Raw genomic sequence first — 25965 nt, 5'->3', positions numbered from 1 at the left:
TGCTGGAAGGCAGATGGCATTTCCTGAGCAATGGCTCCTTGCACAACGGCACGCCGCTGAAGAGCTGATAGAAATCACAGGCCCCGGTCTATGCCTGAATGTAATTAAATCTCATTTAATGGTGGGGTTTCATCTGTGAATAGGACAATCGGAGAAAATTAATTCCGGAAGACTAGCTGTGTCAGGCTGCAAGGTGCCAGGCTTTTTCATCCTTCTTTTTGGCTGTTACTGAATAACTGATTTATGATGGGAAAGGGGAAAACAAGTTACTTAGGATGTTCCAAGCTCTAAGGAGTTTGTCTGCTGTGCCTTTTCATGCAGCGCCTCGACAAGGATTTGTCTGTGATAATAAAATCTTTTTTAAAACCGAGAGCTTAGTTTATCCTCCAGACTTCTGACGTTACTACCTGCATATTGACAAAGCCCATTATACAAAAAGGTCTTGACTTAGTCTACTACAGCTGTAAGTGTGGAAAGAAGAAAGGCATTCATTTCCCTTCACTAAAGCAATTCCCTTTTGACTAAAATTCTGGCTACCGTGGCTTAGGATGCAGCAGCCATTCACAGCTCGACACTGAAGATATCTCAGCCAAAAATATTTTAAAAGTTATATTTACTCATAGCATAATGGAATCAAGTTAAGTGCTTCCAAGGGCATTGAGTTCAATGTGCTGAAATCTCTTTCACTGAAGTCAATAGGACTTCCAAGTGCTTAATGCTGGATATTTTCTTTAAATATGTTTTTCCCTTGCCTCTCAGCCTCTAGCAGATTAAAACAAATTTAAGACAAACGTAATACAGGGCCAAACTAGATGAGATGCCATTCACTCAGGTCCATGAATGAGTTTTTAAAATAGCAAACGGAAGGCCTGGGGGCCGAATGAAGGCCTTGGCATGGGGTCCCCACTATGATCGCAAGATGGGTTTGTCCCCATGCTTGCTATTTGCATCAGGGAGATATTTACTTTAACACATTCATGAAACTGCTAATTACATGAATGCTGTCGAAGCTCAGTATAGCAGAACATTAGCAAAAGACAATCCAATTCCACAGCAATAACCTCACTCCTTAAAAAGCATACTAGTTCAATCTCCTTGCAGAGCTTGGCAACTAATTATTATTTTACTTTTTCAGATGCATGGACAACTTTCCCTTGCAATGAATGCACACAGGTGTACAGTCATACCTCTGGTTGAATACGCTTTAGGTTGAGCGTTTTCAGGTTATGCTCCGCAGCAACCCGGAAGTAACGGAACATTACTTTCGCGTTTCGCCGCTCGTGCAGACACTCAAAATGACGTCACACGCATGCGTGGAAGAGGCAAATCGCAACCCAAGCAGACGCGGGTTGTGTTAGCTTCAGGATGCGAAAATGGCTCCGGAACGGATCCCGTTCGCATCCAGAGGTACCACTGTATGCTCAAATGGGAAACTTCCAGTTTGTGCAAGCTGTTACTTCTGAAAACGTGCTACATATTTAACTGTTGTTACCTACCCTGGGATCTTTGGGTGAAGGGTGGGTATAAAACCCCAATAAATAAATGAAAGGAGAAAGTGAGTAAGGGCTGAAATTGCCAAACTTTCTACCAACAAAGATTCTGCACTGAGTTTACTGCACCATACTAAGGGAAGCATATGCAACACTGTGTCTAAAATGCTTGAATATAATATTTAAGAGCTGTACAAATAATTATCAGGCAGTACAGGAAAAAAACCGTGTGTGTGTGTGTGTGTGTGTGAGAGAGAGAGAGAGAGAGAGAGAGAGAGAGATGAAATCATACAGACTCCACTATTATGCAGACCAATTTAATCCTGAAAAATATATATATTCTGAACCCCATGATGATGGAACACATCTTAGAAACAGAAGTTAGAAAATATGGAAAGCTTGGTTCTTTGGTTCATCGTATTCCTTTAATGTGGTTTGTTTGTTCCTCTGAAATCCCAGCTCTGTCTTTTTAATACGGTTTGTTACGGTTCACCCTAAGTGACCAGGAGATTTTGTTGTTGAAGTGCTAAAAGAATGTTCTGTTAGGAATCACTGTAAGACAACTGCACTCTGGAACATGTCATTTTAGCTTACTCCTTCTATATATGCTTTAAACATTTGGCTACAGCCCAAGAGAGGCAACTGCATGCATTCAAGCAAAAGTCATGTACACAATGAGGTGGCAGGACAATGGCTTTTGGCTTCTTCCTGGCAGCAACTTGCAGCACTTAACACTCAACGCACACCCTCACCAACGGAAAGTACTTTGGCAAGCTGGCCTGGGAGCAAGTTCCTGCAGCCAGAAAAGCAAAGCAAAAACCCTTTCATACCTGCCCACTAAAATCTAGTGCATGCGGGCTTTTGTGTGTGACCAAAAACATTTTGTAAAACAGGACAGCAACATATAGGCCAATGTAATATTGAATTTGGTGACATGCCTTTAAACGATTAAGATTAATTAAACATTGTAAGTTCATGCAATCCTCTAGCCATGTAGGGAACTAATGTTTTTCTCTTTGTTAAAGACAAATGTCTGCAGTCTGAAAAAAACTCTGAAAAAAACTTTGAACATTTTTTGCTCTCTGCTCGGATGTATCTGCTTATCAGGAGATTCCAACTTGTTCTTTTGCAGGCATGTCTAGCTATTCTGGTTAGACACTGCTGTGTATACCAATATTTCCATTCGTTTTTTGGGGGGGGGGTTCTCCTTATAATGAAAAATAGATTTCCATAAAATGAAGAGTGGTTAAAAAATGCCTCTCAAAATATTTTGATGGGAACATAATGAAACAGAGAGGAAAGCAAGACTCAGACAGGGGAGTGGGTCCATCAGTGGAGAAAACACACACTAACCACAGCCTGCTCCTGTGATAAACTTGAGGAAAAAGATTCACAGTTCATAAAAATATACCTCTCAGAGGAGCATGAAGAATAATATCTGCCATGGCAACCAACCAGGACCATCTTCTGGCACTCTCTGAATGAGCATTTATGAGAAGATTAATTCGATACATGCACTGATGAAAGGACTCCTGAGATCTATAACTGTCTGCCACATATTACACTTACTGTGCAACTGGCTGTTTAGAACAGATTGCACAATATCCATATTGACCCAGCACTTTCACAGCACATTTCTATGAAACAGATTAAGCACACATGCCATTCTGAACCACCCTTTTTAATAGGTGTTTCACAAACAGCACGATACTGCTCTGTGGTCTTTATTTTAAAACAAATCGAGATCTAGAAGCCAATAGAGATTGGTTGGCAATGGCTTGGGAATTTCAAAGAATTGTCTATAAAAAGTCATGAATGATCATCTGTCAGGCAATAATATTAACCCACCCACCCCACACACAGAAAATATGTATCTGTATCTATGGCACTGCTATAATGTGATTGATGGCTGGCAATGTGATCGTATTTCAAAGGCATAATCAGACCAAAACACTTTGTCAATAATTATGTCTCCCAGAATACAACAGTATTTCTTTTTCAAGAAAGACTGCATCTTATGAGCACCCAGCACACAGGAATAGGTAGAGATATAAACATCCTGGAAATTTTGAAGCCATAAACATTTGTCATTATTATTGTTCTCCGCAATCCAACAGTGTGCCTTTATTCAATTCATTTCAACAGATTTAAGTGCACCTTAACTTAGTATTGGATTGGGGCCTATGTGTGCATAAAAGATTTTGGAGAAATCGTCACAGGTAATATATAAATGTAGGCATTATTTAACTATTGTTAAGAATATGAAATGTCCTACATATAGCCAAGGCTAGTGGCATAGACAGTTGTATGCTTAGAGAACAAAATATGGTCTTTATTTTTCATTCTAACAATACAATGCAAGAATCTGTGCTCAACCAGACTGGCATCTAAGCAGAGATTTTTGCTTGTTGACAAATACAAAAGATATATACAGTGGACCCTCGGGTTACGTTACCTTCGGGTTGCGAACTTTCGGGTTGCGAACACAGAACATTGCTAGTGTATACTAGCAGTCCACAATCATTTTGAAGGTAAAAGATGAAAAGGTAAAGGACCCCTGGATGGTTAAGTCCAGTCAAAGGCAGCTATGGGGTTGCAGTGCTCATCTCACTTTCAGGCCGAGGGAGCCGGCATTTGTCCACAGACAGCTTTCCGAGTCATGTGGCTGGTATGACTAAACCGTTTCTGGCACAACGGGACAACCGTGACAGAAACCAGAGTGCACGGAAACACTGTTTACTTTCCCGCCATGGTGGTACCTATTTATCTACTTGCACTGGTGTGCTTCTGAACTGCTAGGTTGGCAGGAGCTGGGACAGAGCAACGGGAACTCACCCTGTTGCGGAAATTTGAACCGCTGACTTTCCGATTGGCAAGCATTGTAACTTGAAGCCATTGGTTTAAGTCTTACCCTCCAGAGCAGGAGAAATCAAGATATATGTAACACTAAACAGTGGGCTGAGTAAAAGTTGGCATGTCTGCAACGTCTCCATCCTTACTTGGTCCCCATCCTTGCTGACTAGAGGAGTCAAGGAAGCCCAAGTGATCCATGACGGAAGTATAGGTCACAGGGCTACAACATTCTTTATGGCAGCCTTGGATCCAAATTTAACTTCACCTCGGAAATATTCATGGCCATGTACAAGTTTATAGGGAAAGCAAATAAAAATGCAACTACACAGCTTCTGAGGACAAACACTGGAAAGTGATGAACAGATAAGGAGTAAACAGAATGGCATATCAAGTTGATGAATTATGCCAAAATGGCTAAAATGACCAGAAGAATCAGAAATCAGGACAACCAAAATTTTAAGAAGGAATGGGGAAAATTTATAACTTATCTTAAAGACCATAGTAAACAGTTAACATTGTAAGTAGGATTGCAATATCACTTGTAGTTTAATGGTGAATTTTGGATACAATGGAGAGGTAAAAGATTTGGATTACAAAAGATGAAGGAGAAAATGATTAACAAAAGGACCCACCAAAGAGAGGAGGGAAGTCCAAGAGATTCCTTGGAATCTTGTTTTTATGTTATATGTTGAATATGTGACTGTAAAATTTTAATCTGAAAAACCAAATATATATACTGTATATATGGAGTAAACAGCAGGCAGCAAGGAATCACGTTGTAAAGCAACACCAACAGCAAAACCATGAGGATGGAGACTAAATATAATCGGAAAATAATCTTCCTCGCAGCCCTGCCAAATCTGAAATGTGTCATTTTAAATATCTACTTTATGGCACATACTGCCTATCCTGATCCTTGCTAATCCAAATCACAGGTTGGGCACTTGCAAGATTAGTGGGAGTGACTGGCTACCATCCGTCTGTCTCGGGAGTAAGCACAGGCCAAAAGCTCAAGGGAAATTTCTGCCCGGCCAAACCCTAACATTATATATACTCATAAGAACCCCTGACACATGCAACATGTGCTGATTGAATAACAACAGTGCCTAAAACCCAAATAAATGTGTTTTGCTTAAAAGCCCTGCACTTAAGCCACACAAAAGAAGAACTAGGCCACAGAAGCCTTGCTTAACTATTATGCAACACAGCGGGAACATAGTGAACACATTATAACACACGAGGGAATATTGAATTGGTTGAAGGAAGTACCATGTGACAAAGATTCATAGATCACAACACTCCAATAGAAATCAAGCAGCACTGACCACTTTACTCTGAATAAATTCTGGACTCTTATTTTCGCACCAGAGATTTCAGATTTGACTGAAGGTTCACATTGCAGCAGCCCACTGCCTGCACAAAGCCTTTTGTAGTTAAGATAATTTTCTGAATGGCCCTAAAATGTTAAATATAGTAACGTACTCTCAGAAGGCAATCTTACCATTTAAGCACCCTCCAACATCTCAAGACGACAGCAGATTGTTGCCTTGGCAACCTAGAGCCTGTTCAACACTAACCTGGAGAGTCAACATGGACCACTTGAAGAACCACATACAAAGGTATAAATTTCTTATTCTGTGCAATGACAGGCATCCCGATGTCACGGTCAAAGAAATTAAAAGGGAAGTGGTGATCCTTTTATATGTATTGAATTTGACAGTGGTAAGTATTGTTAATTGTATTATTCTGCCCCAGAGAGCATTCATACAGAAGCTTTCCGTTCATAATAGAGTCAACTCCATTTTTTAAAGAATCACTCCTGCAAAGATCTCATTACACGTTCACCATCACCTAGCAAAGAATTGGGGGGGGGGGGGATGAATAGAGCAAATGGCATGGACAATTTGGCTTTTTCTGTACTACAGCCACCCAGGTCTCTAGGTTAGGCCTGAGACTACACAGTTTTGTAACAAACTATTAAAGGAGGTAGTCTGCTTATATGCAACACTTGCACAAAGAGGAATCATGATCTTTGGTCTTCTCAGGTCACTTTCACTCCCTCTCAGATGTAACTTGACTATTTGTATATTCACTGACAAATTACTGTACTGCTAGAGAAATCCTTCTGGGAGTTGACCCATGCCTAATAATAATAATTTTATTATTTATACCCCACCTATCTGGCTGGGTTTCCTCAGCCACTCTTGTTTGTTGCTTACATCTGTAAATGACAGGATTGGGTAATTAATTAATTATACCCCACCCATCTGGCTGGGTTTCCCCAGCCACTCTGGCCACTCCCAACAGAATACTAAAAACATGATATAACATCAAACATTAAAAACTTCCCTAAACAGGGCTGCCTTCAGATGTCTTCTAAAAGTCAGATAGTTGTTTATTTCCTTGACATCTGATGGGAGGGCGTTCCACAGGGTGGGCGCCACCACCGAGAAGGCCCTCTGCCTGGTTCCCTGTAACCTCACTTCTCACAGGGAGGGAATGACCAGAAGGCCCTCGGAGCTGGACCTCAGTGTCTGGGCTGAACGATGGGGGTGGAGACGCTCCTTCAGGTCTACTGGGCCGAGGCCGTTTAGGGCTTTAAAGGTCAGCACCAACACTTTGAATTGTGCTCGGAAATGTACTGGCAGCCAATGTAGGTCTTTCAGGACCAGTGCTATATGGAGTGGGAAAAGGGGACTCTTCATGCAACAGGGGCAAGACCGGTACTGAGGTTAAAAAAGGGGAGTATGGTGCTTCTGGCTCCTAGCACCATTATAATTGATAATCATACCAGCAGTTTAAAAATTCAAAGCAAGTTTTCAAGATTTTAAAGAGGCAAAAAGAAAACGTGCAACATATGGATTCTAGGTAGGAAAGATTTCCTTAATGATTTATAGTTTATTTATTTATAGTTCAGTGAATATAAATCAGGGTCCCTTCCCCTCTAAAATAGGCTTCCAAGGGGATTTAGGCAGAATATCACTTTAGACAACTGAGTTCCCAAATCTTTTCTGTTGCAAAGTGGTGTTGGCGTTGTGCAATTTTTAAGCAAAGGGGTGCTGTGCTGGAAGTTTGTACTTAAGCCTTCTCACTTTTTTGCAAATACAAAACCAGACCATCCAGACCATTTTAGCCCTACCAAGCACCCCAGGTTTCAAAGCAACTTCATCCTTCTGGTGGAAAGTTCATTGTGGTACGGAATGAATAATGGCTGGACCTTATTGTTGCTACTTGCCTTAACTATAGGAGTATTCCCACGCCCCTGAAATAAACTCTTACTGTATTTTTCGCACGATTGGATGCACCGGACCATAGGACGCACCTAGTTTTTTGGGGGGGAAATAAAGGGAAAAAAATTCCCCTTTATTTCCCCCCCAAAAGCAGGTCAGGGAAACCGAACCAGGTCGAGGAACAGCGGGATAGTGGCGCTGCGCCTCCCTGCTGTCCCCCGAGCTTGTGGGGCTGGCCGATGTCTGTCCGGCGGGCGGGGCGCTCTGCTTCAGGGCGCCCCACCCGCCAGGCAGCAGGCTGCTATCCGCAGCGTGGGGAGCCCTGTGGGGAACTCCTGCAAGGCTCCCCACTCTGCGGATGTCTGCCTGGCGCGAGGGGCGCTTTGCTTCAGGGCGCCCCACCCGCCAGGCAGCAGGCTGCTATCCGCAGCGTGGGGAGCCTTGTGGGGAACTCCTGCAAGGCTCCCCACTCTGCAGATGTATGCCTGGCGCGAGGGGCACTCTGCTTCAGGGCGCCCCACCCGCCAGGCAGCAGGCTGCTATCCGCAGCGTGGGGAGCCTTGTGGGGAACTCCTGCAAGGCTCCCCACTCTGCGGATGTATGCCTGGCGCGAGGGGCGCTCTGCTTCAGGGCGCCCCACCCGCTAGGCAGCAGGCTGCTATCCGCAGCGTGGGGAGCCTTGTGGGGAACTCCTGCAAGGCTCCCCACTCTGCGGATGTATGCCTGGCGCGAGGGGCGCTCTGCTTCAGGGCGCCCCACCCGCCAGGCAGCAGGCTGCTATCCGCAGCATGGGGAGCCTTGTGGGGAACTCCTGCAAGGCTCCCCACTCTGCGGATGTATGCCTGGCGCGAGGGGCGCTCTGCTTCAGGGCGCCCCACCCGCTAGGCAGCAGGCTGCTATCCGCAGAGTGGGGAGCCCTGTGGGGAATTCCTGCAAGGCTCCCCACGCTGCGGATGTGTTCCCGAAGAGCCTGGAGCTCTGCTTTCAGGGCGCCCGACGCTCCGGGAAGCAGGCTGCTATCCGCAGCCTAGACACGGCTAGCGGAGCGCTAATCCCGAAGCTTGGGGCGTGCGGAGCTCAGCGCGCCCCAAGCTTCTGGGCGCTAGCGGAGACCTTGCTGGCGCCCAGAAGCTTGGGGCGCGCTGAGCTCCGCACGCCCCAAGCTTCGGGATTAGCGCGGCGCTTCGCTAGCCCTGGGAGAGCCCCGTGACGTCGCGGGGCTCTCCCAGGGCTAGCGAGACCTTGCCGGCACCCAGAAGCTTGGGGCGCGCTGAGCTCCGCACGCCCCAAGCTCCGGGATTAGCGCGGCGCTTCACTAGCCCTGGGAGAGCCCCGCGACGTCGCGGGGCTCTCCCAGGGCTAGCGAGACCTTCCCGGCACCCAGAAGCTTGGGGCGCGCTGAGCTCCGCACGCCCCAAGCTTCGGGATTAATGCAGCGCTCCGCTAGCCGTGGGAGAGCTGGGTCTCCCACGGCTAGCGGATAGCTTCCTGAAGCCTGGAGAGCGAGAGGGGTCGGTGCGCACCGACCCCTCTCACTCTCCAGGCTTCAGCGAAAGCCTGCATTCGCTCCATAGGACGCACACACATTTTCCCTTGCTTTTTAGGAGGGAAAAAGTGCGTCCTATGGTGCGAAAAATACGGTATTCAGAAAACAAAGAGATGCTGGGGAAATTTAGCCACACAAATATACGAACAGCTGACATATAAAGATAGATGCATGCATCCCTAAATACAATTTTCACCGATATCATTTTGAGAGAGAAGCTAGTTATTGCAGGTATTGTCTTCAACACAACAGGCCTAAGTACAGTGTGAACTTGACATCAACCCAAGATCAGTGAAAGCAAATACTAGGTACAAGTTAGAAAGGTGCCCTAAATTCACAGCTTTCCTTTGACTAGCCCCCTCCATTTTCATTTAGAGAAGGTTTTGCCATTTGCTTTTGTTTGCCTTAAGGCTTTCCTACAAAAAGCAGTACATTCTCTTCCCAGTCCAAGAAAGTCCTTGAGAACCAAGCTTTTGTGAGCGTTGTAGATGAAATGTGGGGTATAATGAGGGCAAATTAAATGCAGTTTAAAGCAGTTGGCGGGCCTAAGATTGTGTCCAAATAAAGAATATTGTTGATGAAAGCAGGACACAGTTCATTCTTTATGTGCTTGTAACCTAATTCAATCAATTTAAATGAATTGCTTGGTGTGAAGGGGTATTTCTAAGACAGATTCTGTGATTTACTTCAATAATTCTGGTATTTACCTAAAGTAGCATGCTACAGTGGCATAATAAATGAGGGTTTCCAAACACTGCTCCCCACTTTAACAGATTTGAACATGGAGCAGTTGCTAAGGTAGTCCTCTGCCCTGATTTTAGGGTTGGGAGACAATTTTGATGCAATTTGCATTTCAATCTGAACCGACCAAACCTGCACATTCTGAAACACTAAACAAATCGAAACACAGCTATCGTTCAAAATTCACACTGCTCCAAATTTTGCAAAGCAGTTCTCCAGTCAAATAATCTGTACAAATAATGCATATACTAGTGAATAATGCATATACTGCATTAGTGAAAACAGCATACAAGAACATATTAGATTAAGAAAAATCATTTTGCAATTTTTTTTGTATTAGGGACAATTACATATAAACATGTGTTTATTAGGAGAAATCTGCACAAAAATGCTGCGGATTTTTTATTGTTTTTTAATTGTTGCAGAGATCTAGGGAACTAAATTTAAGACTGGAAAAAATCAAAACCTGGGACAATTGATATGGACTGATCTGTCCATCCCCACCTGCTTTACAGAGGACAATCCTCTATTTGAATGGCTGGCTACTCCAAGCCTAGCTAAAATCACAGAACTGCAGGTTGGAAGAGGGGCCATGTAGTTGCCCACCAGCAGTTAGCATCCGGAAAGCTGGCACAGACAGTTCACCTGGTCATGGTGTCCCCCACTGGTGAAATAGATGTATTCCTATTTAAATTATAGTGATAATTTCTAAATTTGATTGTACAGTGGTACCTTGGTTCCCAAATGGCTTGGCTCCCGAATGCCACAAATTGTTCCAGTTTGCGAATGTTTTTTTGAAGCTGAACGTCTGATGTGGCTTCCGCAGCTTATGCTTGAGTGCAGAAGACAATAGGAAGCCGCACCTTGGTTTTTGAACCGTTTTGGGAGTCAAACAGACTCCCGGAACGGATTAAGTTTGAGAACCAAGGTACCACTGTATATGCAAAAACCAGGACATGCCAATTTCATTCAGATTTGAGCTCTCTTCTGGTCCTCTCTTTTGTCCATACATTAATGGGTATGAGTGTGATATTTGCACGTGGAACTGTGGCAATGCTCCCCTCCCCACAAAACAAAGCAGTATACAACCTGTAGTTTCCGCATCAAAATACTCTCGCGGTCCACTTGGTATGAAAAGTTAAGCATTGCAAACTGTCTGTTAGGAGATGTGTTCTGGACCTGATCCTGTGGACTATTCATACATTTAAAGGGGGGGGAATCTATTCATATATGATAATTCAATCAATATGCATTTGCTATGATGACAATACAGATCTCTATTGGGCAATTGGTTTCCAGATCAGATGCAGTCCTCTGTTTGGTGTATGCACAACTCTGACTGATTTGAGGTGAGAAAAAGGTAAGCGCATAAAAATATACATTGTATTGAGATTACTAGTTCTTTTAAACACACATGCATTTTCATATACACACAACCATTCGATTTTAAAAAAAAACAAGTGTGGGTTTGCTCTAGAAGATTAGGATTTATAAAGCTCCCAGCTTTTGCTCTTAATTAAAATGAATACAAAGTGCTCAGGTTGCTTTTATATTACAGCTGATCCTGCTGCATTTAATAGATTCAGGAAAATATGACTAGCTCAAAATTGCTGATATTAAGTGCTGTCACTGGAATTCTGTGTTTTTTCTCAGTTGAATTTGTGAAATGTTCTTTAATACTCCAATTATAATCAGTTTCCAAAATAGGACTGATTGACTGCATTACAGGGCAGCACTTACGTAACCTGCTTTATATATGTTATATAACCTTCATATATTGTGACAGCGAAAGGATCTCTAGGATTTTTGACTGTCAGGCAGCTTTCTTGCTCTCTAAAGCTACAACTGGAGAGAGAGAGAAAGAGACAGACAGACAGAGATTGCATGACCATTTTCTAAACTTTTGGCCTTTTCAATATATAAATGGCAGATAAATCGTATGTGGGCAACATGACAAAAATACTCCTCTCTTTCAGCCTCCCCACCAGGAAGCATTTAGGTTCTATATATGGCTTCCTGGAGGACTCTTGCACCTCCACTCTGAGCCTATTTTGGCAAACATCTCATATCTTAAACTTCCACAGGCTAAGAACTGCACTGCAACATGCAGCTTATAGCCCAAAGCAAAATACTTTCTACCTAGAGCTAGGCTTCTGCACTATACAGCATCATAATAATTTGCAGACTATTGACAAGTATTCCATTGTCTTTTTTTAAAAAAAAGAACTTGCAAGTTTAGAACTGAAGTTGGATGCATGGAGACAGCCCAGTGAAACAGTTTTTGAGCTTGTGGACTTTGGCATTAGGGTTAAAGTGTATCACAGCTTTATTTGATTACAAGGAAAGCAAAACCATCTGTATCAATTTCCTTAAATTAATCCTGCCCAGGTAGAAAAGAGCCATTGTTAGCCATTCAGCCTGTGGGTCTCCAAATGCTGAACTACAAATCCCATTATCCCTGGCCTAATGAAGGTTATGAAGTAGTTGAGCCCAAGAGCACCTAGAGTGTCACAGATTCTCTACCGCCAGTGAACTACATTTATTTATTGCCTATCTGTAGCCAGAGGTTTGATGGGATATTATAAAAAACACTTGAGAGTCCCATGGACTGCAAGAAGATCAAACCTCTCCATTCTTAAGGAAATCAGCCCTGAGTGCTCACTGGAAGGACAGATCCTGAAGCTGAGGCTCCAATACTTTGGCCACCTCATGAGAAGAGAAGACTCCCTGGAAAAGACCCTGATGCTGGGAAAGATTGAGGGCACAAGGAAAAGGGGACCACAGAGGACGAGATGGTTGGACCGTGTTCTCGAAGCTACCAGCATGAGTTTGACCAAACTGCGGGAGGCAGTGGAAGACAGGAGTGCCTGTCATGCTCTCGTCCATGGGGTCACAAAGAGTCAGACACGACTAAATGACTAAACAACAACATAAAAACCTGCAAGACTTGTAAAGAGAGATAAACCAAGAAAACACAACATAAACAACTATGGTTGCATCCTACCACCTTCTAATCTCTAAAAATATATATAATATGTCTCAATCCATGTCCCTTACTGCTTTGATAACGATATTTCAGGGATGGATGCTAAATTATAGACATTACTAGGCCCTTTTAATTAATAGCCAATCATACAATCTGAGTGAACAGGATGACCTTTATTTTGAAAGTAGCAGACTACATGGCTTCAACATTAAAACAAGGTCTTAGAAATATTTCTTTTTAACCCCACCGCTGTCCCAATACATTTAGGGTTTGCTTCAAAATATTACGCATACCCAAGGAGACAAACACTTTAGGTTTGGCTGCCCGGGGGAGAAGTGGCTGTTTATAGTCAGATGAGTTTGCTGTGAATAAAAGACGCCTGCGTAGAAAGGAACAGTTTGCAGCACAGACAAAGGAATAGCACTATGCTACCCTTATTCAGACTGCGTAGGATGCACTGGTGTGACCACAACAGTGAATATATTATTGCATTATATAAGGCTGAAGTCATAAAGTGTCTCAACTGAACAGACACATGATTAAAGCCTCAAGCATATCCTGGTGTTGTAGCTCTGATGAGCTACTGGGTCATGCAGGAAGTCAAAACAGGTGATCATCACAGTTCATTTGAGGCATAAAACTGACTGAAGTTTAAATACAGTAATATGCTCCATAACATGACCAACAGGTTAAAATGGCAAGATTTGTTGATATTTGATAGATGCAACTACCAGAATCCAAGAGAAATAATTATGAAAGTACCAGCTTTCAGGCCCTGAACACATCAATGCATTGTGGAAGGCTCTTGGCCTGAAAGCTGCAGCAAAGGTACAACTGGCACAAGAGACCAACAATGCTATTTCTCTGCTCCAAATTCCTCCCTTCTGAGGCTTTTTATTAACAGCAAAAACTAAACTGAACATTATTATTATTATTCTTATTCTTATTATTATTATTATTATTATTATTATTATTATTATTATACTGCCCTATACCCAGAGGTCTCAGGGCAGTTCACAGAAAAGATCACAATATATAAAATAAAAACAAAAACAATAACCCTGTAGCCCCCTCCCCCAAAAAACACATTTTAAAAGGGTATAGGATGTCCATCAAGTCAACCAAAGGCCTGGTTTAAAAGGAGCGTTTTTGCCTGGCGCCTAAAGGTGTGTAATGCAGGCACCAGGCGAACTTCCCTGGGAGAGCATTCCACAGACAGGGAGCCACTGCAGAGAAGGCCCATTTTCGTGTTGCCACCCTCTGCACCTCTCGAGGAGGGGGCACACGAAGGAGGGCCTCAGAAGATGATGTCAGGGTCTGGGTAGGTTCATGTGGAAAGAGGTATTGCAGTCCTAAGCCGTTTAAGACTTTAAAGGTCAAAACCAGCACTTTGAATTGGGCCCGGAAACTAATTGGTAGCCAGTGCAGTCAGATCAGGATTGGTGTAACATGCTCAAACCATCTTGCTCCAGTGAGCAACCTGGCTGCTGAATTCTGCACCAGCTGAAGTTTCTGAACCGTCTTCAGAGGCAGTCCTATGTATAACACATTGTAGTAATCTAACCTTGAAGTTACCAGAGCATAGACCACAGTAGTTAGGCTATCTCTGTCCATAAAGCTGGTGAAAGGCACTCTGGGCCACTGCTGTGATAAGCAACTTTACATGCAGTTAGCCCTTCAGTGGACAGTGGCACTTAGAAGTAACGTATTATCTACTCTAGGAAGGTATCATCCAAGTCCTCAGTCAGGCTTTGAGGTCTATAGCAGATTATTTGGGCCTGAGTCACTTCAGGCTTTAAACACCAAAGTCAGCACCTTGAATTGGGCCCCAAAACACAGCTGTTTTAAAACAGGGGTTATGTGAGATCTAGTAATCTGGCTTCGGCATTTTGGACCAACTGAAGTTCCCAAGTCATCTCCAATGGTAGGCCCATGTAGAGCATGTTGCAACCATCAAATCTGGAAGTTTTGGAGCATGGAGTTACAGCACATTAAGTCCTCGCGAGACCAAGCTGACTCCTTTGCCTAGCTTTAAGAAAGCTGCAACGAACATTTTGTTTATCCTGGTTTTTGATGGGTTTTTAATGCTACTGTGTGGTTTTGTTTTTGTTCTCTTTTAATTGTCATTTTGTCTATATTGTTGAATTACTGTACAGTATAGCACCTTTTAATAAATAACAATTACTCGTGAAAACTGACAGAGCTGGTGGTTGTTGGCGTTCGCCATCTCCTCCCCAGCTGCTGATCTACAACAGGAGAGAAAGCAGAAGCTAACTGCTGCCTCCCAAATAGGAACAAGGCTATGCCACACTGGAAAAGAAAGGAGAGAGAGGAGAATACTAAGCAAAATGGAGCTCAATGCAGACAAGGTTAGTCTTGTTAGTGGTTAGGGTTAGTGGTGTTCAATCTGTTCTGGATTTTGTAGATTGGTGTGTTTTTGTAGATTGGTGTGTTCAATGGTCCCTCTCTATCAGCTATCTTGGTGGATCAAAGCACCTTTTATCAGTTCAGTGTTTCTCAAACTCGGGTCTCCAGCTGTTAGACTACAAATCCCCTCATTCTTAGCTAGCAGGGCCAGTGATGATGGGAGTTGTAGTCTACGGTAACAACAGCTGGAGACCCAAGTTTGAGAAACACTGGTTTAGCCTGATATGACTGATATAGAACTCTACCTGAACAGAGTCTTACTTTAGCAATCAGTGCCTTGTTAACTACTTGTTTGGATGACAGCAATCCGCTGTACATGGAGATGGTTTGGAAAACTGTCCAAAAACTTTAGTTAGTCTGGAATATGGGAGATTGCAAGTCAGGACGGAGCAATATGAACACACTAAGCTAGCACTTTGCCATCTCCACTAGCTTCCAATCAGTTTCCACAACCTCTTCAAAGTGCTTATTTTGATATTTTAAGTACATTCATTGACTGGGGACAGGGCGGCTGTATGAATGCCTCTCCCCACCATGTATACCTTACCTTCCTGGAAATCCTACTCTCAATGCTTTGTAAACACTTTCCTCAATTTCCAAAACTAATGGTTTTAATATGAAACCATTTGGCATTACTATATTCATGATAACTAGACATCTTTAATAGTTCACTGAAACCACCCAGACTTTTTCTGTTGTCCGGCTTCATATTTTCCTATAGAACCATGATGCACACTCTCTAGGGCAATAAGAGAATTTTAATTTTAAATATTATCATTAGGATATAGATCAGATATTAAGACTGACAGAAATGTATCTTAGCAATGATTATTTAAGTGCATCAAGGTGTACCTACAGTTACCCAATGTCATGGAAGAGGTCAAACAATCTGAGAAGAAAACCTCAACTTTCTAGAAAGGTTTTTTTCACAATTCCATCAACAGGAAATAACTAATTACATAAGTTTCACACATATTTAATTAAAAGTTTTGATGCTAATTCTCAATTATCCCTCATTACAGACCTAATTTTATCATCACGCCCCATGCACTTGGTGTTATCTCACATATCCTGTTATCACTGGCAGGTAACACAAAGTTCAGCAAAAGAAAAATGCTATCAAGACTAGCTAAGTTAAAGTTTTTATCTTTCAGGTTTTGGGGTGCACATCTTAATTTAGGGAGCACTGTTTTATATTGAGCCAAAGCAATGGAACAGCTGAGCTCAGTACTGTTAACAGGGGTTTACTGGTGTTTCTGGCCACCTGGGATTTTTAGTTAAAAGATGCTGAGGATTGAATCTGAACACTAAACATGCTATCCACAAATAAGTGACACCTCTGCTTTCAGGGTCCAACTCTCAGCTTTCCAAAGGGAAAATGCTAACCAATCTAGCCGATGCAGAATGCCTTCCCTCTCAGAGGACTAATCAAAAGATGCCCATCATAACACACTCAGTGTCTCACCACTAAATATATGAGTTGCCTCCACTGTAAGTACGTTGGTTTGAGGTGATGTGAAACTTGGGGTGATAGGAAAGCTATGGCTGCTGCACTCATACAAACAACTGCTTGATGATATTGGTACGTATGCAATTGATACACATGCAGATTTCAAATGCAATTGAGGGGCAGCCTGTCGAACAGGCTAGGTAAAGGTGCCCTTCTATTGGCCTAATTCTATCACATGATCTGGATGATCATAGCCTGCCCTGAAATGATCAGGCTTTGGCAGAGCCATCCTCTCACTGATCTGATTGTGTCACATGACCTAGGTGAAGTATCCAAGCACAGGGTGCTGGTTGAAGCTTACCTCCCCTGCAGTGGCTATGGGCAAGACCACCATGCCATTTACTCTGCTGTATCTCTTACCAGGGATGCGAGTGGCGCTGTGGGTTAAACCACAGAGCCTAGGACTTGCCGATCAGAAGGTCAGCGGTTTGAATCTCCGCAACGGGGTGAGCTCCCGTTGCTCGGTCCCTGCTCCTGCCAACCTAGCAGTTCGAAAGCACCTCAAAGTGCAAGTAGATAAATAGGTACCGCTCCGGCGGGAAGGTAAACGCCATTTCTGTGCACTGCTCTGGTTCGCCAGAAGCAGCTTAGTCATGGTGGCCACATGACCTGGAAGCTGTACGCCGGCTCCCTCGGCCAATAAAGCGAGATGAGCGCCGCAACCCCAGAGTCAGCCACAACTGGACCTAATGGTCAGGGGTCCCTTTACCTTTTTATCCCTTACCTACACAGTGGCAGTGAGAGTGGCACTTGATACAGCAGGCTCTCTGTTCGTCCCCGAGAAGGAATACTGAACCATAGCAGCCCTAGCAAGATTCTCTTACATTAAATGAAACTGGTGTATATTAAAGTTAAGTAAAACAGAAGAGCCAGAGGGGCTCGAAATCCTCTGGACAACTCTAGGCATTATGATTCCTCAGCTACAGTTCTTCATCTGTCAGACATAGATATTAATAGCCCAGGCCACAGAGTTGATATGAAAGATTACAAAATACTTGGTGCATTACACTGGTGACTGAAAACAATGCTGGCACCAGTTCAGTACAGTTCAACTCAGCATAAATACGGTGACAATACAGCACAGAAAGAGGAAAACATGGATAGCAACACCAGTGTTACAAGCTCACAACAGCTCAAAGAAAGAAACAAGAGCACTATTGTCCTCACGGCAACATTGCCTCTGACCATCTTCCTCTCTACCGCGGTCTTAATTATTCCCTATAAATAGAAGAGTGGAACAACAATGTCATGATCTTCTGTTTCACTTCCATTCAGCTTAACGGGGCGGAGCTAAGGAAGTCCTCATTCACAACTGTGCTGAGTCCCGTATCATAAAAATGAAAGTGGTGCGATCAGGGGCCGACTTTGGTCTTTCAAATTTCAGCAGCACCCTGTCCAAAATTCATCGTGCCCCCACCTCTCACCTTCTGTTCTGCTCAATTCACTATGTCAGAGTTCAGGCGCCCAGTGTGGCAGAATCGGTCGCACTGCCCAAAATCTGCCTCTGGTGCAATACTACTCACCAGCTATTTGTTTTTAAACCGTAACAGGGAAAAATAATTTATAAGAAACTGATATCCCATATCAGTACTTTGCATTTCTTCAAATCTGTGGGAACAAACTGAACTAGAGTGAAATGTGTTTAATACTCATTTCAATAGGATTGAGCTCACTTTAAACTGAACTGCAGCCTACGTCTTAATGGTGGGTTGAAATATGTTTTTTCTTCTCTTAACTGCTTCCGCAATACTACATACATTCCAAACACTGTGATGCAAGGACAGGGCACCTGATTACTGCAAGTTACACACAAGCAGACCCACTTTAGGCAACAAACAAGCTAAAGCAGAAAACAAGGACTTTTCTTCTCACCTAGATCTGATAAGCATTCTATATATTAGATGCTGAACATGTCTGCGCTTGTACATTGGCATTGACTATGATATACGCCATAAAAATCAAAAGGGAGAATAGTATTCTCATGCCTTGAGAAACACCCACCCATTTCAAAATGTACAGTGCTCTCCGGGAAATACTGGCATGTAAACAACAGGCCCATCTACCCCAGGTAGAACAGTTTTGACATCATCTTCTCCCATCTCCTTTAAAATCAGCACTGCCAAATTTAATCCAAGTGACTTACGGATGAGCTAGTGCTGCCAATTTTGCACTGCATGCTTAGAAATATATACAATTAAAAACATTCCTAATTTCCATATAAGCCCATTGCAGATGACAGTATACTTTTTGCAGACAGCTTTGTAAAAGATGATGGAAATTATTCTGTGATAATTTTGTGAGAACGTTCTTTAAAAACAATGTCTAAGTGCTCGAGTCATTCAATTACTTTAGCATGCACCGATGTAATTTGTCCATATCGAGAGAAATGGAGCAATGAGTGACAGCTCATATAATCATTTTACTTCACTACATTAACTAAAAACTCAAATGCTTAAAGGCTGGGCTTGTCCACATTTCTTCATGTCCCGTGTTTATAAAGCACTGGTCCAAGTAGTTTTCTGCTTGACCCACACTAGAGATGGGACTGAGGCATTTTCCATTTGCCCTGTTCCTTTCCCAGGGAAAACCTGCTCTTTAGCTTTAAGGGCTTATCCACACTTACATGTTCTCCGTTCTTTCTAGGCACAGTCTGCACTTTAAAACTCCAAACACACACACTTTTCTTTTCTTTTTGCTCTGGAGCTTTCCCCGGAAAATTCACTCTTTAAAGCTCAATCTGCTCCGATTAAGTGCTAAAGTTCTGGTTTCCACGGGAAAAGTTCTGGGCCAAGAAAACCCCAGGCTCTTGACACAGAGCTTTAAAGTCCAGGCCTGTGTCTGGAAAGAGCAAGGCAAAAGGTAAATGTGGAGAAGGCCTCAATCAGAACAAAGGACAATTCACAGAAAATCTGGTTGCTGTTTGCTCCGACTGGGCGCTAAAGAGCAGTTTCCCCGGTGGGGAAAGCAGTGGACAAGAGGAAGGGTGGATAAGCCCACAGTACAGAACACAATCAAGAGACATCTGCAAAAGTAAAAAATGAAAGCAATGGCTAATTATAAATATTCTAGTGGGGGCTTCATCTCTGACCATAGGTGTACTAAGGTGGAGACAGGGGGAATGAAACCAGTGCCATGTTAGGTGAGTCTGCCACAGGGCTGCCTACCAAATCAACAGAGTGCCAGCTTAGCTTTCATTAATATTCAGGAGGCTCAGCTCACCAAATAATTTCTAAGCCATGTCTGAATTCTTGGGGCTTAGACAAATATGATGGGGATACACTTCAAAAATTGAGGAAAATATCCTTAACTGGAATCAAATAGTTACGGACTGAAAGATTCAGTAAATTGAAGTTGGCATTATGTTTTATACTCTCTAACCCAAAGGTGACTAGAATAACTTGTGTGTTTAAGGTTTCAATGGGTGACCTACTTTCCCCTCTTTTAATGCAGTGAAAAGGAAGAGCTCCAGTAGGTTTACAATCCTGCTCTTGTAATATTATGCAAAGCTGCTGTCTAGCCATGGTTTCTTCTCAATAAATGCATCTGAGGAAGGCAAAATTGAGCAGTAACACCTTAGATTCAATCTTCAGCCTGATATGCAGTTACTGCGGAAGAGAGCCCTGACCTGGATGGGAACACACACCAAGAATTGGAAGAGAAATGCCTCAAATGGAACTTCTGACAGCATTCAGATATAAGGCACATCTAGTTAAAGCATATGCAAAACCTTCTAGGGATCTCCCTTTTTTCCAAGCCACTGGAATTAGGATGTATCTGAATCTCATCTGAAAACTGATGAGGCTGCTTCCCTGTGGAATGGTCTCAAATTTCCATGCTCACTCTTCCTAAGTCAGTTATTAGCATTTGCATGTATGTATAATACCATCAATTTGGATGGCTTTTTCAGTAGAAGCTGCCAATAATTGGATAATTCTTCAAAGGCTGAATACATCAGCCTGGAGAAAACAATAGCTAATGTCTTATACATGCTAATTGGACCTGTAGATAATGTTCAGGTAGATATTTCTTAACTCTGAGACTATTAAATTCTTCAATCCCAGGAAAGGGAAGAGAAGCCCTAAGGAATGAGAGAAGCACAAAGCTGTTGTTTTTAAAAATAACTTAAGTAGATCAGCAGCAACAGGAAAAATTGCCTGCAAGAAGCAGCCTCAGCATTTGCTCTACATTTATAGTATCCTCCCTGCCTCAAAAGCACAAGCCCGACTTTTTCTGGAAGCCAGCTTAAGTTTTCCTGTTTAGTTGGGTTTCTGGTCACTGGTCTGTGGTAGTACAGAGATGGCAGAACAAGAGAGGTGTGGGTATTCTATTATGAGAGATTTTAATATTATTGAGATGTAACTGTTTTTGTTACTGCTGAGTTATCCAAATTATTTTGGGCTGCTTTAATCCAAATTAACAACAAATTGCTTTGTCTTAGCAGTACAGTGACAGCTGGGGAAGGCTGGGGAGATGGACCTATAACAAGAGCAATTTAGCAGGAGAAGCTGAGAAAGTTGATGTGCCTCCTAGGCAAGTTTGAAAAGACAAGAGTTAATGACAAATAATGTGGCCTCAAATGCAGGACTCAATGCATGTGCATTGGCACTAGAAATACCCCTTTATTTTGACATTGTAAGTAGACATTAAATGCCAAGAGAAGAAATGGTCTTGTATATATTGGCATGTATCCATACGGCTGAGCCATCACTTACACCATTAAAAACTGAAAGTTGGTAGCAATAATGCATTATGAATTATTTTAAGGGACTGGATGTTTTAAGGGTATGTAACAAAACTCAGTAAGAACAAAGGATAGTAGTGACAATTTCCATCTTTCTCTCACCTGCAATATTCTTACAATATTCTTAGTTCTTACCTGCTGCTTGAGTGCCTCCAGAGATTCAAATTCCAGCCTTGCCAATTTTATCTGGATGTCTCGTGGTTTATCAGCAATCGCATATGCCATAAGAAATTTCACAGCTAGTGCTAAATGCTGGTCAGGGGAACAAGGAGAGAAGAGATAAACAGAATACCATTCCGTTATGAGTGCATGTATTTGTGTGCAGAAATTATCATCAATGATTAAAAACGCACAAGGGATAAGTATAACATGAACATTATCAGCAACACAAGTGAACAGCAATTTTTCTGCATTATTCTAGGTCAGGCATCCCCAAACTTGGCCCCCCAGCTGTTTTGGGACTACAATTCCCATCATCCCTGACCACTGGTCCTGTAGGGGTGATGGGAGTTGTAGTCCCAAAACAGCTGGAGGGCCAAGTTTAGGGGTGCCTGTTCAGCTCCTGAACGTCAAAAACACGGAAATAAGCGTTCCGGTTTTCAAATGTTTTTCGGAACCCGAACATCTGATGCAGCTGTCAGCTATTGTTTCCAGGGGACCTGTGCCAATCAGAAGCCATGCCTTGGTTTTCGAACGTTTCAGAAGTCGGAACAGACTTCCAGAACGGATTATGTTTGAGAACCAAGGTTCCACTGTATTCCTATTTGCATTTTACGAGAAACCAGAAGACTGTGGCTAAAGGTTTGACTGACTGCTTCAAATCACAAAGTGAAATTCACACACATGCTGCTTTGGGGACTTTGTCGTTTCTTTACGGGTGCTGAGGGAAAAGCAGAAACTAGGGCTAACAGCAGTGTGTGAGAGGCACTTCAGTCGGGATCATGGCTGGGAAGAGAAAAGTTAAACCTTCCCTCCTCCTTTTGTGCTGCAGTTCTGAGATAAAGCCTCCCCTCTCTGGCACCTGCTATTAAGTAAAATAAAATGAAAATCCCAATGTGCTCTATGCGGCACCATGCCCAATTTGATCATTAATTTCTTGTTTGTAAATATACAATATACAAATGAGTGCCCTATTAACTCTGCATATAGGTTTTATAAGTCGGAATCTTGACCTCGTAACAGGGATTATGTCGAGGCAAGCAAGGTATGCTAGGCCCCATCCCTATATTGTTTTAGGTGGCTGGTAAAAATGTGGCTGTTTTAAAAGGTTGCTTTAGCTGATTGTTTTGTTTTTGCTGGTTTATCTTTCATTTCTTAGAGCCCATCCGCACTTTTGCTCGTCCCATACCTAGAAAGCAGAGGTCCAAGATGTTTTCTGCTTGTTCCATGTTTTCGAGGCACAGGTCCAAGACGGTTTATTTTTTATTTTATTTTTTGTATGTCCCACCACTTCCCCCGGAAAAGCCACTGTTTATCACTGAATCAGAACAAACATTAGTCTGCTGAAAAACTGATTGATGTTTGTTCTGATGCAGTGGGTTTTCCTGGGGGAAAGCAGCGGGACAAGCGAAAGTGTTGGACGAGCCCTTAGTTTGGATGGCTGCTTAGGATTCTGTTATGGAGGCTTGACTTCGATGTTAATACTAGCAATGTTAATGGGGTGCGTTATAGTTCATTGTTGTTTTGATGTTTTGGATTGTAAGCAACATTGAATTTGCTTTGGTACAAGTTTTCAAAATAAAATCATAAATAAGTTAGATTGTTACTAATTCAGCAACCACCAACAGTTTATAACAGAGTTTCAATTAGATTTCCTTCCTGAACACACTCCTTCCTAACCTCTCTTGATAACTGGGTTGATCTTATTTTTCTCTATGCAATAGTGGCTGGCTGTCACTGTAGAAATCAAATTAGCTGCTCAAAATTCCAAGAATTCATATCTAATTTTTTTGCAAAGTTGAGGGACACACTGATGAGGAAACACAGCTGCTCCTGTTGCTCATGGCGGTAATTTTTTGCAGAACAGGCCAGCTCCACTGGCTCTCTGAGCACTTGGCAGAAGTCCACGAAGAGTTTGATAGTGCTGCAATTATCAAGGGTGAAAGAGACACTGACATTGTGCTTCTTACCCATTTGGCAGATGGCAAAATAGGAGGATATTTTAGTGTTGACACCAGGGAGCCATGTTAATTCTATCCTGTTTTCCTCATACCAAGACATACACCCTGTAATCATCGTGTAGAACATGTGTTTGAAAAGCAGAATGACTTTAAGTCTCGCAATTTAGAATAGTGCTGCTCTGCAAGGGCTTAGAATGAGAAACAACACTATTAAAGCAAAAGATCGCTTTCGTGTCGCCAACTAAGAGACCAACCAAACCACAGAAAATGTTCTTGTAATTCACAGCAGACTACCGACTACAGTCTTACTCAATTTCAACACATCTTAGCATCTGGACCGATTTCTATGTTAATTCTAATTATCAGTCATGCCCAGGATACCAGACTGATAAGAGGAGTGGGTGTTGCTTAAAACTTTCGTAACTTTATCATGGATGATTACCATATTTACTAAAACAATTTTGACATGTTATTTTATCTCTTCAAGTGTGAAGAACAAAATAGTTCGCCCGGTATCTATATCATGGATCCAACATGCCCTTTTGGCACTCTATGCGGGGGAGATCGGTTTTCATTATTTTCACCATTGGTTGCAGCCCCAAAACTATTCCAGAGTATACCCAGCCTTCAGGGGGGCATGAGAGACGGCCAGGAAAAAGCCTCTGAGCTCAAACAGAACTTTAAACATGGTCCTTTGGATTCAAAGTTCCTGCTGACATAGAAACTAATCCAGTATGCTGATGTGCAAACATATTCAATGCTTTGAGAGTCCTGTGATTGTGCACAACTGTAGCAAAAGCATGGTACTATTTTGGAAACAATGCAGTATCCTGAAAATCTATTAAGTCCAGTCGCAGACGACTTTGGGGTTGCGGAGCTCATCTCGCTTTACTGGCCGAGGGAGCCAGCGTTTGTCAGCAGAAAGCTTCCGGGTCATGTGGCCAGCATGACTAAGCTGCTTCAGGCGAACCAGAACAGCGCATGGAAACACTGTTTACCTTCCTGCTGGAGCGGTACCTATTTATCTACTTGCACTTTGATGTGCTTTCGAACTGCTAGGTTGGCAGGAGTAGGGACCGAGCAACGGAAGCTAACCCCATTACGGCGATTCGAACCACCGACCTTCTGATCGGCAAGCCCTAGGCTCTGCGGTTTAGACCACAGTGCCCCCTGTGTCCCTTACAACTGTGAAAATACCTGGTGAACTCTTGATAAGCAGCTACATGAATTGGTATCCAGCAAGTATTAGAAATGTAAATACAACGAACGAACAAACCCCTAATCAGCCATAATAAATTACACGACAGCTCATTCATTGATCCTTGATCAATGGACCTTAAGGCTCTCTCTTCTCGTATTTCTGTCAATATTCAGGTGCTTTAAAACGCCATCTTTTATTTTCAAGTATATAAGATAGCATTTCTTAACTTCAAATTTACCAACCCAGCAGTCTAGAATGCAGTTGCATAATGCATCCAATAGTATATTTCCATCATGCAATTCTTAAATGTTTTGGCAGAATCCTTATCTCAATTTATGGATGGAGTTTAATAGGAACAAGGATGTGGGTTGCCAAAAGTCAAATTAGCTAATGCAGTATCTAATGAAGAGTAAAGCTTTGATCATGCTCTGAAATAAATTCTACATGAAAAGCGGATAGAGAAAAATGAACAAGCAATTCAACTTGTGACACTGTGATAAATGCCATGCTTCATGAAGTACCTCTTAACTGATTGCCAGTATCGTACACTGATGCTATATCTAACTGATGTACCTTAATGGAAAGTTGTCTGGAATCTTTAAAAAGTGACATTTCTGTTCAGCATATGAAATATCTGGGATTCCAAAATTGTACACATGGAGACTATTTTTTGTGTGTGATCAAGCCCTTTAAAAAAATCTATTCTTGGATTAAATCAGGAGTGGGCAACCTTTTGCCTTCAAGGCCCATCTACAATGGAGGGCATGCACTCAGGGACTGCATCTCAGTAAGCTTAACCAGAGCCAGCACTAGGAGATCAGAAGACCCCTCTCCACTCAAGTAGGGAGAGAAAAGTCTTTGGAAGACAGGGATATTTCTCCTCTCCTCACCACCATGCCGTAAGTCTTAACTTTAAATGGTCAGTATAATTTACTGCCCTGACTTCCTCCCTCCATAAAACATTTTTCTTCCATTTAATTCAAAAATGGTGAGCACACAAAAGATGCTGGAGCAGTGCGGTTGTATTGAAAGGGAGAAGAGCCTTGTAGCAAACACAGGCAAAGGTCTTTCCTCCTAGCAGCTGATGTTTAGCAACACAGATTGGCTGGCTGTAATGCTA

At 42.6% G+C, this 25965-nt stretch overlaps 1 protein-coding gene across 2 annotated transcripts in view; it reads right to left on the bottom strand.

Moving 5' to 3' along the window:
- ANO10 (anoctamin 10) overlaps positions 1-25965 on the bottom strand; it is a 91703-nt gene that overhangs the window by 5820 nt on the left and 59918 nt on the right. For both annotated transcript variants that reach the window (XM_028749716.2, XM_028749715.2), the window contains exon 12: positions 21660-21776. In XM_028749716.2, coding sequence (XP_028605549.2) covers positions 21660-21776 — 117 coding nt within the window. The remainder of the gene's footprint in view (positions 1-21659; positions 21777-25965) is intronic.

The sequence above is a fragment of the Podarcis muralis genome, chromosome 12 (genome assembly GCF_964188315.1).
Source record: "Podarcis muralis chromosome 12, rPodMur119.hap1.1, whole genome shotgun sequence".
NCBI lineage: Eukaryota > Metazoa > Chordata > Lepidosauria > Squamata > Lacertidae > Podarcis > Podarcis muralis.
This window is presented reverse-complemented; position numbering and strand designations above follow the sequence as displayed.